Source organism: Pocillopora verrucosa, chromosome 12, assembly GCF_036669915.1.
Source record: "Pocillopora verrucosa isolate sample1 chromosome 12, ASM3666991v2, whole genome shotgun sequence".
Lineage (NCBI taxonomy): Eukaryota > Metazoa > Cnidaria > Anthozoa > Scleractinia > Pocilloporidae > Pocillopora > Pocillopora verrucosa.
This window is the reverse complement of record NC_089323.1, coordinates 6876758-6889343: the sequence shown is the minus strand read 5'-3', so window position 1 is coordinate 6889343 and position 12586 is coordinate 6876758. Positions and strand designations below refer to the sequence as shown.

At 38.5% G+C, this 12586-nt stretch overlaps 2 protein-coding genes and 1 pseudogene across 2 annotated transcripts; 1 reads left to right on the top strand and 2 right to left on the bottom strand.

Moving 5' to 3' along the window:
• Positions 1-35: 35 nt before the first annotated feature.
• LOC136277140 (G-protein-signaling modulator 2-like) lies at positions 36-1047 on the bottom strand. Its single transcript, XM_066158826.1, has 2 exons — positions 738-1047; positions 36-556 (listed from the first exon to the last, which is right to left on the bottom strand). The coding sequence occupies exons 1-2, from the start codon at positions 1045-1047 to the stop codon at positions 36-38; spliced, it is 831 nt and encodes a 276-aa protein (XP_066014923.1).
• A 71-nt stretch (positions 1048-1118) lies between these two features.
• LOC136277139 (G-protein-signaling modulator 1-like) lies at positions 1119-1922 on the bottom strand. The gene has a single exon (XM_066158825.1). The coding sequence runs from the start codon at positions 1920-1922 to the stop codon at positions 1119-1121; it is 804 nt and encodes a 267-aa protein (XP_066014922.1).
• A 1472-nt stretch (positions 1923-3394) lies between these two features.
• Positions 3395-11439, top strand: LOC136277138 (uncharacterized; annotated as a pseudogene).
• Positions 11440-12586: the final 1147 nt, after the last annotated feature.

The window sequence follows — 12586 nt, the reverse complement described above, 5'->3', positions numbered from 1 at the left end:
CAAGGATACAATACGCTGACACTTCTCCTTCTCTGTTACCAATTTCCACCGAGTCCGAGGAAACATTGCATTACTTTCTCACTGTGACTAGTTACCATGTAAATGGCAAGTGCTTTTTCGTAATGCTCTTTAGCCTTCTGAAATTCACCAAGTAAATATAACACCTTTCCTTGGTTTGTCCGAGCGTCTGCTTCTCCCACCTTGTCTGTAGTTTCCATGCTGATGGCAAGTGCTTTCTCGTGATATTCGTAAGCCTTCTCATATCCACCAAGTAAATGAAACACCACTCCTGGGTTTGTGCGAGCGCCTGCATTTCCCTTCTTGCGTCTAGGTTCCATGTTGATTGCAAGTGCTTTCTCGGAATACTCTTTAGCCTTCTGATATTCACCGAGTAAAATTAACGCCGCTCCTAGGTTTGAGCGGGGTGTTGCTTCTCCCTCCTTGTTTTTTATTTGCATGAAGATGGCAAGTGCTACCTCGTAATATTCTTTAGCCTTCTGAAATTCACCTGTGAACTTAACACCGCCACTTGGTTTGTGCGAGCGTCTGCTTCTCCCTTCTTATGTCCAATCTCCATGTTGATTGCAAGTGCTTTCTCAAAATACTCTTCCGCCCTCTGATATTCCCCGAGTGAATGTAACACCGCCCCAAGGTTTGTGCGAGCGACTGCTTCTCCCTCCTTGTCTTTTATTTGCATATGGATGGCAATTGCTTTCTCGAGATATTCTGACATTCACCAAGTGAATGCAACGCCGCTCCTAGGTTTGTGCGAGCGCCTGCTTCTCTCTTCTGGTCTCTAATTTCCATGTGGAATGCAAGTGCTTTCTCATAATACTCTTTAGCCTTCTGATATTCGCCGAGTGAATGTAAAGCCGCTCCTAGGTTTGTGCAAGCGTCTGCTTCTCCCCTTTTGTCTTTTATTTCCATGCAAATCGCAAGTGCTTTCTCATGATATTCTTTAGCCTTCTGATATTCACTGAGTGAAAATAACATCGTTCCTAGGCCTGCGCAAGCTTTTGCTTCACCCCTCTTGTCTTTTATTTCCATGCGTATGGCAAGAGCTCTCTCATAACATTCTTCAGCCTTCTGATATTCTCCGAGTAAATGAAACACTATCCCTAGGTCCATGCGAGCGTCTGCTTCTCCCTGCTTGTGTCTAATTTCCATGCACCTAACATGATAACAAGTGCTTTCTCGGAATACTCTATGGCCTTCTGAAATTCTCCGAGTAAATGCAACACCTTTCCTAGACTTGTACGAGCGATTGCTTCTCCCTCCTTGTCTTTTATTTGCATGTAGATGGCAAGTGCTTTCTGGAGATATTCTTTAGCTTTCTGACATTCACCAAGTGAATATAACACCTCTCCTAGGTTTGTGCGAGCTTCTGCTACTCCCTTCTTGTCTCTAATTTCCATGCAGATGGCAAGTGCTTTCTCGAAATTCTCTTTTGCCTTTTGGTATTTTCTTTGCATTTCGGAAACACATCCGTGACAACTGTAGGCTTCAGATTCTATTTCCCTCTCTCCAACGATCTTTGCGATTCTGATTGCTCTCCAGCAATGCTTCTCTGACTCTTCAAGTCGTCTTTGGTCTTTACACATTTTTGCCAGTTGTAGGCTGAAGAATGCTTCTATCATCGCGTTACCAGTGTCATGCGATAGCGCAACAGCTATTTCGGCGCATCTTTCACTCTTTGTGTGATCATTCATGTCGAAGTATACCAGGAACATTATCTTGAAGATCTTAAGGTATTTTGTAAAAAGATCTTCTTTACTGTGAGTTACGTTATTCAGTACTTCTAAACATTTGTTGCATAGCTCGATTGCTTTTAAATAGCGTTTAGTGTTTTTAAGGAATAAGGAAACAGTATAGGCTATTTCGATGGTTTTTTCGACTTCTGCTTCTCCTTTTCTGTTGTCCATTATGGTCTCTGAATGTTTAAGAAGATGGCCGCTGAAATAAAGAAAAGATATATATATATATATATATATATATATATATATATGTGGTAAGGAAGATCTTCCTTATTTATTTTCATCTTGGGTCAATTGAATTTTCTTTATTATCAGCCATATAGACAGTCGAACTGTATTAAGCGGTCACCCACGAAAAGAAAAAGAAGAATCGCAGAAGGAAGAACAACCGGCATAGCAAGCGACAAAAAACCGCCCCCCTCCCCCCTCAACTCAATTCCAATTATAAAAGCAGCAAATTGACTGAGTCGATATAAAATTTTTCAAACATTAAAAATCTGATAGGCGATAAACCTTACTTTAGAGAACTAAAACATTTCATCAAAATTCATCATTTATTGCCAACAAATATTTCAACGGTGTAGCGGTATATTTAATAATATTTTTTAAAAGCAGTATTTTTTCCAGTAGTTTTTCTCAGCCATGCGTGACATTTGAGCATTCGATAAAGGTCGTTCGGCTTCTAGCCATGCAAGAATGTTGCGTGACTGACTTATACTAAAAGTTAGCCTCAATCCTTTTGAAACAAAACCAAACAAGAATCTCGGCCTTCGAATCGTCTTTGAGCTAAGACCCGAGACTTCACACGACACTGATCATGAATTCACTTATCAATTGAACATAAACGCAGAACAAACTCATTCAAACCACTCCTATTATATTTTCGTCGCGTGACACTTATAAGCTTAAATTGTAGTAGACAGCTAGTTTACAACTCGAAACTAAGGAGGATCAAGTGCAAATAGTTTTGCGATTATACATCTGTGTAGATCAAGTGCAGCGGTTTTGCCACACCGGGCGCGGTATAAAATTCAAACTGGTATTCGAGCATGCTTTAGCCGCAATGATGTTTGCTCGCAGATCTCAGAGAATATGCTGCAATCCAGTACACAAAAAATAATTCAATCAAAGCTTTGGGACTGAAATTGTACAAATCAAGTAGGGAATCCGTGCATGCCGTGTGTTTGTTAGACTTTTATAAATTAGCCTCTAGACAACTCCTGATTTGTAATTCGCTCTTAAACCCGGGCCCTTTAACTCCTAAGATCTGATTGTTAATTGTATTCTCTCGTCTAACTGCTACACATTTTCTTGTAAATTAGTCACGAGAAATTGGTGTTCGATCAAGATAACAACTTCTACCTGATAAGTCTAATTATTCTCATTACCTGTTTGCAGGATAATTTTATGGATATCATAGAGAGAAGTTACATCTTAATCACTTACCCTCAAACTCATGTGACATTTCCTCTATACAAATAAATCAAATTCCTCTCTCTGAGAAGAAAAACAAGTCAGCATTAGCTATGCAGAGCCATTGGGTGTCGAAAGTTTATATTTTTAGCATGATGTTTCGATGCTATGACTTTGAAACTAAAAGCAAGAAACTGAAGAGGTTTTTTCGTAGCAGAATATAGTTAATGCAGAAAGCCGTGGTAAGGGCGATTAAACCTGACCGGTTAAAAACCAGAAAAAAGAAGAATGAATAAACACAGTTTGACTCATTCTATTGAATCGTACTCAAGAACAAAATGACCAAGTTTTGATCGGATCGTGATGTTCTTTTTAAAAGAAATTTTTGCTTTCTGACTCCCTTATGAGACACATGAAGATAACTTGGCGCTCTTCTTGAATTTGATAGGTGATGTAACTGTTTTTCTCTAACATTCGCACTTACGCATCATATCTTTGAGCCGTTATGATTTCAACGTTTTTCGTTTGTAGCATGAAAACTTTGATTTGATTAGAACGGGGCCTTTCCTGCATCACCCGGCTTTAAATTAAATCTCTTAAATTTGATCTGTTGTATATCCGATACCACAGTGGCTATGATGTTGGCTTGAATACTGATACAGAAAGCAGTTTGTTACTAGGTGTTCGATTTAGTTCAACAAAATTTGCTCAGCAAAATATCTGATAAAAGTTTCATGAGAATAACTGTTCAAAATAGTCGTAATTAGGCTCAAATTGCGACTTTGAAGAGTGTTTCATAGTGTTGACCCTCTGACTGTTAAGATGTGATTCATAAGTCTCCCTTCCATCTACCGTAAATTTCTTTGTAAAGTGGTAGAGAGAACTTGGTGTCAAATCAAGATCATACCCTCATGCTGATTGATTGCGCTATTCTCATCATCTGATTTCTGGATTTTGTATCAACACTGTAAAGAGAATAACTGTATATTTGATCATGTGTGCAAGTAAAAGGGTTGTTTCTATTGCGATAAAATATCTGTGATATAGCGAAATATTTCTGTCGTCACGACAGGCGAATACGGCTCCCAAACGTTGCCTCAAAAGGCGTTGTTCCTAAAGCAATCAATGTTTACATCATTCAAAGAGGAAGTGTAATTTATTCCTCCTTATTTGGGTTTAGACAGAATATGCTGGAATTTGTTTTGAGTCAGAAATCGTACTCACCCTCAAACTTCCCCAAAACTTTCCTCACTCGAGTGAATCAAATTTCAACCACTGGAAAATAAAGACAAGCGAAAATTAGTCGTGTGAAGGAAGTTGCTTACCTTTGGAGACAGAAACATGTCATATTTAGCATCCTGATGGTAGAAATGACACAAAAATAAAAAGGAGGAAAATGAAATGAATCTATCCGCATAAAATAAAAATAAACGCAAATAACTATGGCGACAGCACAGGAAATCCTGATCAGATTGATACATCTTTAGAGTCGCGTTTCATTGTCAAACATTGTTTATTGCGGGAAAACGTCAAGCTAAATGAAATATAGACGTATCATTTTTAACATTTGCTTTCTTTGCTCAGTATAATTTCTTGGTGATGTGTGACACTTATTTGGACTAGCTACCGAGACAAATTTGCGTGACAAATTTAAAAACGTTTTTCCTCAACTCATTGTTCAATCGCAAAACAATACAAAAACTATAGCAGTTGAATCCTCTTAAGAAATCCTCGGAACTTCAAACTAATGAAATTGCTCTGTTAGTTATATCTGAATCCCACGTCGCCCTTGAGTCACTAAGGCCCCACACAACTCCGACCCGAGACTTTACACTACACTGATCATGAGTTCATTTCTCAGCTGAACATAAACGCAGAACAAACTCATTCAAACCACTCCTATAATATTTTCGTCGCGTGACACTTATGGGCTTAAGTTGCAGTAGACAGCTAATTTACAACTGGAACTTAAAATGACCAAGTGCAAGTAGTTTTGCGATTATACATCTGTGTAGATCAGGCGCAGCGGTTTTGCCACGCCGGGCGCGGTATAAGATTCAAACTGGTATTCGTCCATGCTTTAGGCGCAATGATGTTTGCTCGCAGACCTTGGAGAACATGCTGCAATCCAGCACACAAAAAATAATTCGATCAAAGCCTTGGGACTGAAATTGTTCAAAATAAGTGGGGAATCCGTGCATGTCGTGTGTTTGTTAGACTTTTATAAATTAGCCTCCAGACAACTCCTGATTTGTAATTCGCTCTTAAACCCATCTCCGTCTAACTGCTACACATTTTCATGTACATTAGTGACGAGATATTGGTGTTTGATCAAGAAAACAACTTCTACCTGAAAAGTTCAATTATTCTCATTACCTGTTTGGAGGATAATTTATGGATATCATAGAGAAAACTTAACCTCGAATTCGAATTAGTTGTAGTTACGCTAAAACTCTTAGTTTGAAGAGCATTTGTTGACTACGACAGCTATTAATTTCTATGTAAAATGTTATAGAGAATTTGGTGTCAAATCAAGATTACACCCTCCTACTGATTGACTGAGCTATCCTCATCTTCGTATTACTAGATTTTGTATCAACTTCATAAAGAGAATTTGTTTTGAATCAGAAATCGTACTTACCCTCAAACTCCTCCAAAACTTTCCCACTGAATCAAATTTTTACCTCTGGAAAATAAAACCATGCAAAAATTAGTCGTGCAGAGACATTGTTTATCTTTGTTGACAGAAAATGTCATTTTTAGTACCCTGATAGTATGAATAACTTTAAAAGAGGAAAATGAAATCGATCTATGCACACAAAATAAAAATAAACGCAAATAGTTAGGGCGACAGGACAGAAAAACCTGACCAGATAGATACATCTTTAGAGTCGCGTTTCATTGTCTAACATTGTTTATTGCCGAAAAATGTCGATTCAAATAAAATATAGACGTATCGTCTTTAACATTTAATGTCTTTGCTCGATATAACTTCTTGGTGATGTATGACATTTGAGGAAGGATTTTGTGACACTTATTTGAACTGGCTACCACGACAAATATGCGTGACAAATTAAAAAAAGTGCTGGCCTCAACTCATTGTTTGAATACAAAACAATACAAAAGCTATAGCAGTTGAATCCTCTTTAAAGATCCCCGGAACTTCAAACTACTGAAGTTCCCCTGTCTGTTAAATCTGAATCCCACGTTGCATTTGATTCACTTAAGCCCAGTTCAGACGTCGTGCTTCCGAACTTAATTGCAATTAAGGTTCGACCATAGCACGGCGGAAGCACGACTCTGAATCAGATGTCGGGCTAACGTCGAGCGAAATTCAGTATTTACTGAAGCACTCTCAGCGGGTACTCCGAAATTCCGCCGAAATACATTAGTATAATTTATGAATTTTGTTTGGCAGGACAGGGGTACGACGTCCGAATCATTGTCGTGCCAGAGTCATGTAGCACGTCATTTGGACGAAAATACCTACTAACAAACTCTGTGAAAGCTAGTAATTTCATTCTATCTCACATAATTCAACCTAATTTGTTGTTGTCATTTTTTCGGAACCCTCCTGTGAGTACTGGTAGAGGGATTCCAACACCGTTTCACTTTGAAAAAAATGGTTCATTGAGACACTCACGGAAACAGAACCAGTTGTACTGGAGATTCGATCACTAATTGTCCTTTCTAATAATCACACATTCTCTTAAATCTCCCTTTTGAAAATTTCTTGGTACATCGAGTCAATATTTCCTTGATGGTAATCTAGGAGTTTCAATGATATTGCTAGCAGAAGTTACATATCAATCCATTCCGTCCGCCAAAAGCAAATTTAGCCAGCAAGCTTCGTCTCTAAGTTATTCAGCCATCTGTGGGTGAGTTTCCCTCTGAATTAAGTTCTTTGGAAGTAAAAAGAAAGCACTACGAGAGATTCAGCATAAATGTCCAGAACTGCAGTTGCTTCTTCTTCTTAAGTTATAGCTATATACAGGTTTTAATACTAACGATGTAATAAAACCAAGTCGTAGAATTGTCATCAAACACAGAAGAGAAATTGAGAACGGCAAACACCAGGTCTATTTTGACTCCGGGACTTTTTCTCGTGCAAGAAACTGTGCGTGATGGTTCTTGTGTTCGTCTAGCTGTGAAAAATATGTTTTCAGGTCTTACCAGCTAAATCAACTAATGACTATATTATTTCAAAGGAAACACCCTCTGGTTTTGCGGACACGGAAAGCCTGAAAGAAAAGGTGCTGGGGATTTTGAAGCAAATTTACCAAGAAAAGGAGGAGGAGATGGTCACAGTAGATATTTGGTGTCATTTTGGTCACGCCTACCTAATCAAGGTTGATGAAGGTCAGTCCTGCAGATTTTATGAGTCTTTTGGTGAATTGGTGAGGTATCAGTTAGAGATTTTTGTATACTTCTTTTGGTAGATGAAGAGGATGGCATTTTCACCCTGGGGGAAATCAAAGATAGAATTGAATCAACTGATGACGATCGTTGGAAGATATTCTTCGCGGAAGTTGAGACAATCGAAGTTGAGCAGATTGAAAAGTCTCTCAACGCAGAGAACAGACAGTCTACAACCCCCACAGTTCACAGCACAACTAGTGATGACATACGTTACGATCTCACCTTCTTCACTCCATCTGGTTTAGAAGTTCGAGTCAAGGTAATTTGAACATTTAGCAAATCATTTTTTCTGCCGGGGTGGGGCTACTGTCGCCTCTAAACTATGGTCGCTAAGCTAGGACAAGGTATCTTTGTCAAGCTACAGGTAAACAGATGTCGAACCCAAGCTAATTCACGTCTCCCTCAATCGTAATGAAGTCGCTCAATGTTATAGATCACCTGATTAAAAAAATCGACCAATCATGAAGTGCAATCTTGAGAAAATTAAGTTCCGTTGTTCGGTAATCTGTTAAGCATCGTTAATGAGGCCCATGACGCTAATGTAATTCTAATTGTGTTTTACTACCATTTCGTTTTCTTTAAATTAACAAATAAAAATGTTCGATTGAGAAAAATGTTAGTTTTCCATCCTACCCATCCTAATCCGAGCCACGTTTTTATTAACTCTCTTACGGCTCCTGAAGGCGTGTTTCTACCTTACCAAAATATTATTAACGATCTGGCCTTCTATACTCTTTATCAAACCTATGGTGTCGGTTGATTTTAAGGAAGCTCTGTGAGCATCATCGTGTTCTGTTAACCACATTGTATCACATAGTGTACAGGGAGATAACACGACGAATTAAGGGATATTGTCTTGATTTGTGATCGTTATACCTTGAGCACTTTTAAGTAATTTTTTTGCAGGTGAACTCTGAGCTATCGAAATGGAGCCTGTTTAAATTCTTAAAACTGCAATAACAGACAAGCATGATTACACGTCCGGCAGAAGAGAACCTTCTGTCATTTTCTTTCGCGTCTGGTCAGTTAAAGAATGTAAAAGTGTTGCTAAGCCTGTTCACTAAGATTTCACTTATAGATAGTGTAAATTAACCGGGGCTCGACCAAATTTTCTCTATAGAGATGTTAACATTATCCCTCTGTGTTATCAGGTATGGCTCATAGAAAAAGAACCCGGGACCGAAGACCCTTCAGCGTGTTCCTTGGCGTTCCGTCGCAGCGCTCCACTTCCTGTCAGAAACTCCTTGACACAAATCTTGCCTGACGAGCATAGCGGAGATGCATCGAACTCACCAATTTTCCACATCTGTGATACATTTCATCAGAGAATGAAACTCGACATTCTAATGCCGTCTGTAGGATTTGATTGTCGTTTGAAAATACGAACATGTGAGGAAACAATTCTATCAAACTTGAGATAAAAGACGTAAAATGATTCCACAACATTCTGCATGTTATTTACTTCTCCAGATATGACTTTGGAACATTAATGGTTATCTAATTGCTTACAGCGTCTGGCATTTCCTTCCCATTCTGTCCACAAGAACAGAAGAATTTCAGGCTAAATAGGTTATTGGCACGCCAGACTAAGTTTGATAGCCACCTTTAGCCTGATTGGTGAAAGGGCAGGGCGTACAATTTGAATATAATTAACTTAAATAAGTGATATTTGACCAGTAAAAACTGAATGATGATGTCCCACGTACCTTATGGAAATAACTTCCTTCTCAAAAAAATTACAATTTCCGAGAATAAGCAAATGTCTTTGTGAAAGTGGAGCTTGTGATTCCAATCTTTAAACACATAGCCATAACAATCTTCAACAAATCTTCATCAAAGACAGTTTTTAATTTTTCAACTTCCTCCAAATTGTAAGTTGTTGCTATGGTTGCTATAACAAATCAAGTTGTTGCTATGGTTACTATAACGAATTCTGTGATGTTGAATTTAATTGAGTACACTTATTACGATTGGCTAATGTACCTATCTGGTCACAGGTATTCGATTTGAACTAACTGTTCGATTAAAACTTAGCAGAATAATGAATTAATGAAAACAAAAAGCAGCTGGTCCACCCATCACATAAGACGAAATGGTAAAGCCTATAATTTAAGGTTTGAGACTCAAATGAAAAAACTGCATGCATGTTATTATGCAGAACAAAAACGGACATAGCCTCACCTTACTTCTTTCCTCTTTTAGTTCCAAAGTTTCCACACACAACGACACCACAAGCAGAAGAAGACCACAAAATTCTAGAAAACTACCTCATGGAGATGAGGATTGAAGATGGTCAGCTGAAGTTTGCCACCAATTTCCGAGCTACCAGATGGGTTTGACTTGTTTTTTCAGCGCCGCAGCCTTCGAAAGAGATATGAGTATGAAGATGACGGAGACATGTTCACTTTGACTGTTTGCAAAGACCAGTCAAAAGAAGTGAATGCCAACCAGACTGATGCGTACAGTTTTAATGAATCAGAAGCGAAGGTATTACTAGTCATACAGAAACAATTTAGCACTTATATGCATTTCCCTGATTCAAATCCGTCCTCACCATTAGGTGTAATTCTTCACGAATATTATTTTTTCTTCGTTCGCTCACAAGTGGCTCAGTAAGCAATGTGAGCGTATGTTTGTTTTTTTGTCCCAAGGTAAACGAAACCTGATATATGAAGTTGAAGTTGCATAACTATGGTTTAGATACGTTAAACTTGACTATTTTTCGGAGCATATGGAGATACATTCGTAGGATTGAACGACTTTTATTATACAAGTTTGCATAGGAAAGCAGCGGATTCGGGCCTAGAGGCAGATGTTTTAGTTTTGTCCTAAGACTAACTTAAGTCATTACCATGTTGCGTTGCCTATTTTCCTCTCGCTATAAATGCCTTAGATATTAAGTGTCTACCAAACAAACTAGCTTTCCCTTCGCTCACTGAATCGTCGATGCGTCACTTACTTGCATCATACGTCGTTATATCACATCACATTACATCAAATTCCCATCACATCACATCATTTCACGTCACGCCAGATCACATCACACACGTCACACATTACATTGGCATTCATATTCACATTCACATCATATTCACATCACGTTACATTCAGACCACATCGCATTCACATCAAATCACATTACATTACGTTCACATAACATTCACATCACATCTCTCAAAGTGAACAGCTCGGTGACGTGTCTTTGTTAATTACTATGCAAGATACAGGCAATAAGCGAAAAAGGTCGCATTTATTTAATAGTAATGTCAACTCATTTGGGAAAGTTGAGTAAGATTCGGTACTAACTAGAAGTAAAACTTTGGTAACAAGAAGTGAATGGTCGGATTAACGTTGTTGAAAAATATTTGGATGAAAGGACTCACAATTCGTCTGAAGCTTGGCCATGAGGTATCGTGGAGTTACAATCAGTAATTATTTCAGTGCTTAACTGGGATCAGTTGATGTGGGTATTGCTACAGCATTTGTATACTGTTGTTAATTCATTTGCATTACTAATACATTTTGTTTCTTTGATGTCCTTTGTTAATCCCGAAAAGCCGGATGTTCATCTCCACTGCGAAGAATGGGACCAATTACTAAATGAGGGAAACTGGGAATCGGAGCAGATTACTGCCAAGCTTCCTAAATTTTTACAGTTTCTACGGAAAGTTCAGGGAAACCTGTAATAGCGAGTGATGAGTGATTACAGCGAATAGCGAGCCTCCAATAACCTCCCTCCCTAAGATAGGTCACAGCAAGATGCGTCTGTTTGTTACGTAACCTGGTTGTCCTGTGGCTAAATGAGGAATGTTGATCACCCACTTCACCACATTCACTTCTATAAAAATTGCATATGGACTTCTACTTCTTCTGGTCACGTGTCTGTTTTCTAAGATTATGAGTTTGTTTTTAGTGCAAACCTACGATCAATAAACGCGTTGTGCTATATTTGTCGAAGTAAACTTTTTTCCTTCTAATACTGTTACATCTAGGGAAAAGTATGCTTTGTGTAAAAGACCATTAAATCTTCTGCCTCATCGCCTTTTAAGAGAGTGTCTCTGTAAGAGCGGTCCGGTCGATTTTGCTTGAGACACGGATTTCGCTCATTTCTTGTGTGTTGTAAGACATTCATGTACCTATACAAAAACCACAATCCGTTTGATCGGATCTCTTTATTTTTCAGAGTTTTACGGAAATTAAATTTCACTCGAGCGAAGGCTTGTCGTGACACTTTTCAAGACTTTAATTTAAGACAACTTTGAAGGACAATTTACAAAAAACTACGGAACTTAGCAAAAAATAAATACCACAGCCATGTATATTAACTCTATCTTATCCATCGAGGCGACTTTCGTGAACATCACGTTTCAATCAAGGAAGCAGGAAGACTTGAATGACACCTTATCCGTTCGCTTAAGTCACACATGCCAAAACCGATCAAATTCAATGTAAATTTTTGAAAAAGTGAGGCGTTCTTAACTGATCCAACTAACATAGCTAGGAAGTAAGTGCTATAGAAAAGGTAACTGCAGAAAAAAACTTTGCGGCCCGACCTTTACGAAAACTTTATAACTCTGTGAACTTACCTAATTTTCGGCAATTTCCAAGTTTAGCCGCCATTTTGAGGGACTTGTCAATATGGAGCGTAGCAGATATAAATCAAGCAAGTAGATCTAAAACCGTCAGAAATACATACGAAAGCAATTCAAATGAACTTTACTTTCAATTCAAGCGGCAAAATTTGAAACTGTTCGTTGAACTTACCATTCCTACATCCCCGTGCGACCAATTCTTCCAACAATTCAAACACTACAACTAGTGTTCGAATTCCCCTAGTCGATTCCACCGTAAGAAAAAACCTGTGCCACCCAAGCTTCGACTCGAATGTGAAGTACGAATCAAATAACATAACTGCTTCATCTTGGAGGCAATATCACGCTGGTATTTTGATTTTCTGATCGACAAGAACGGTAATCAGGAAGCGATCGCCATGTTTACCT

Excerpts from the sequence above, each read along its gene's own strand:
- LOC136277139 (XM_066158825.1), bottom strand. The coding sequence starts at position 1,922 with ATGGACAACAGAAAAGGAGAAGCAGAAGTCGAAAAAACCATCGAAATA.
- LOC136277140 (XM_066158826.1), bottom strand. The coding sequence starts at position 1,047 with ATGGAAATAAAAGACAAGAGGGGTGAAGCAAAAGCTTGCGCAGGCCTA. Across the intron at positions 557-737 it reads AGCGGCGTTGCATTCACTTG|GGAGAAGCAGACGCTCGCAC; the intron begins GTGAATGTCAGA and ends GGACATAAGAAG.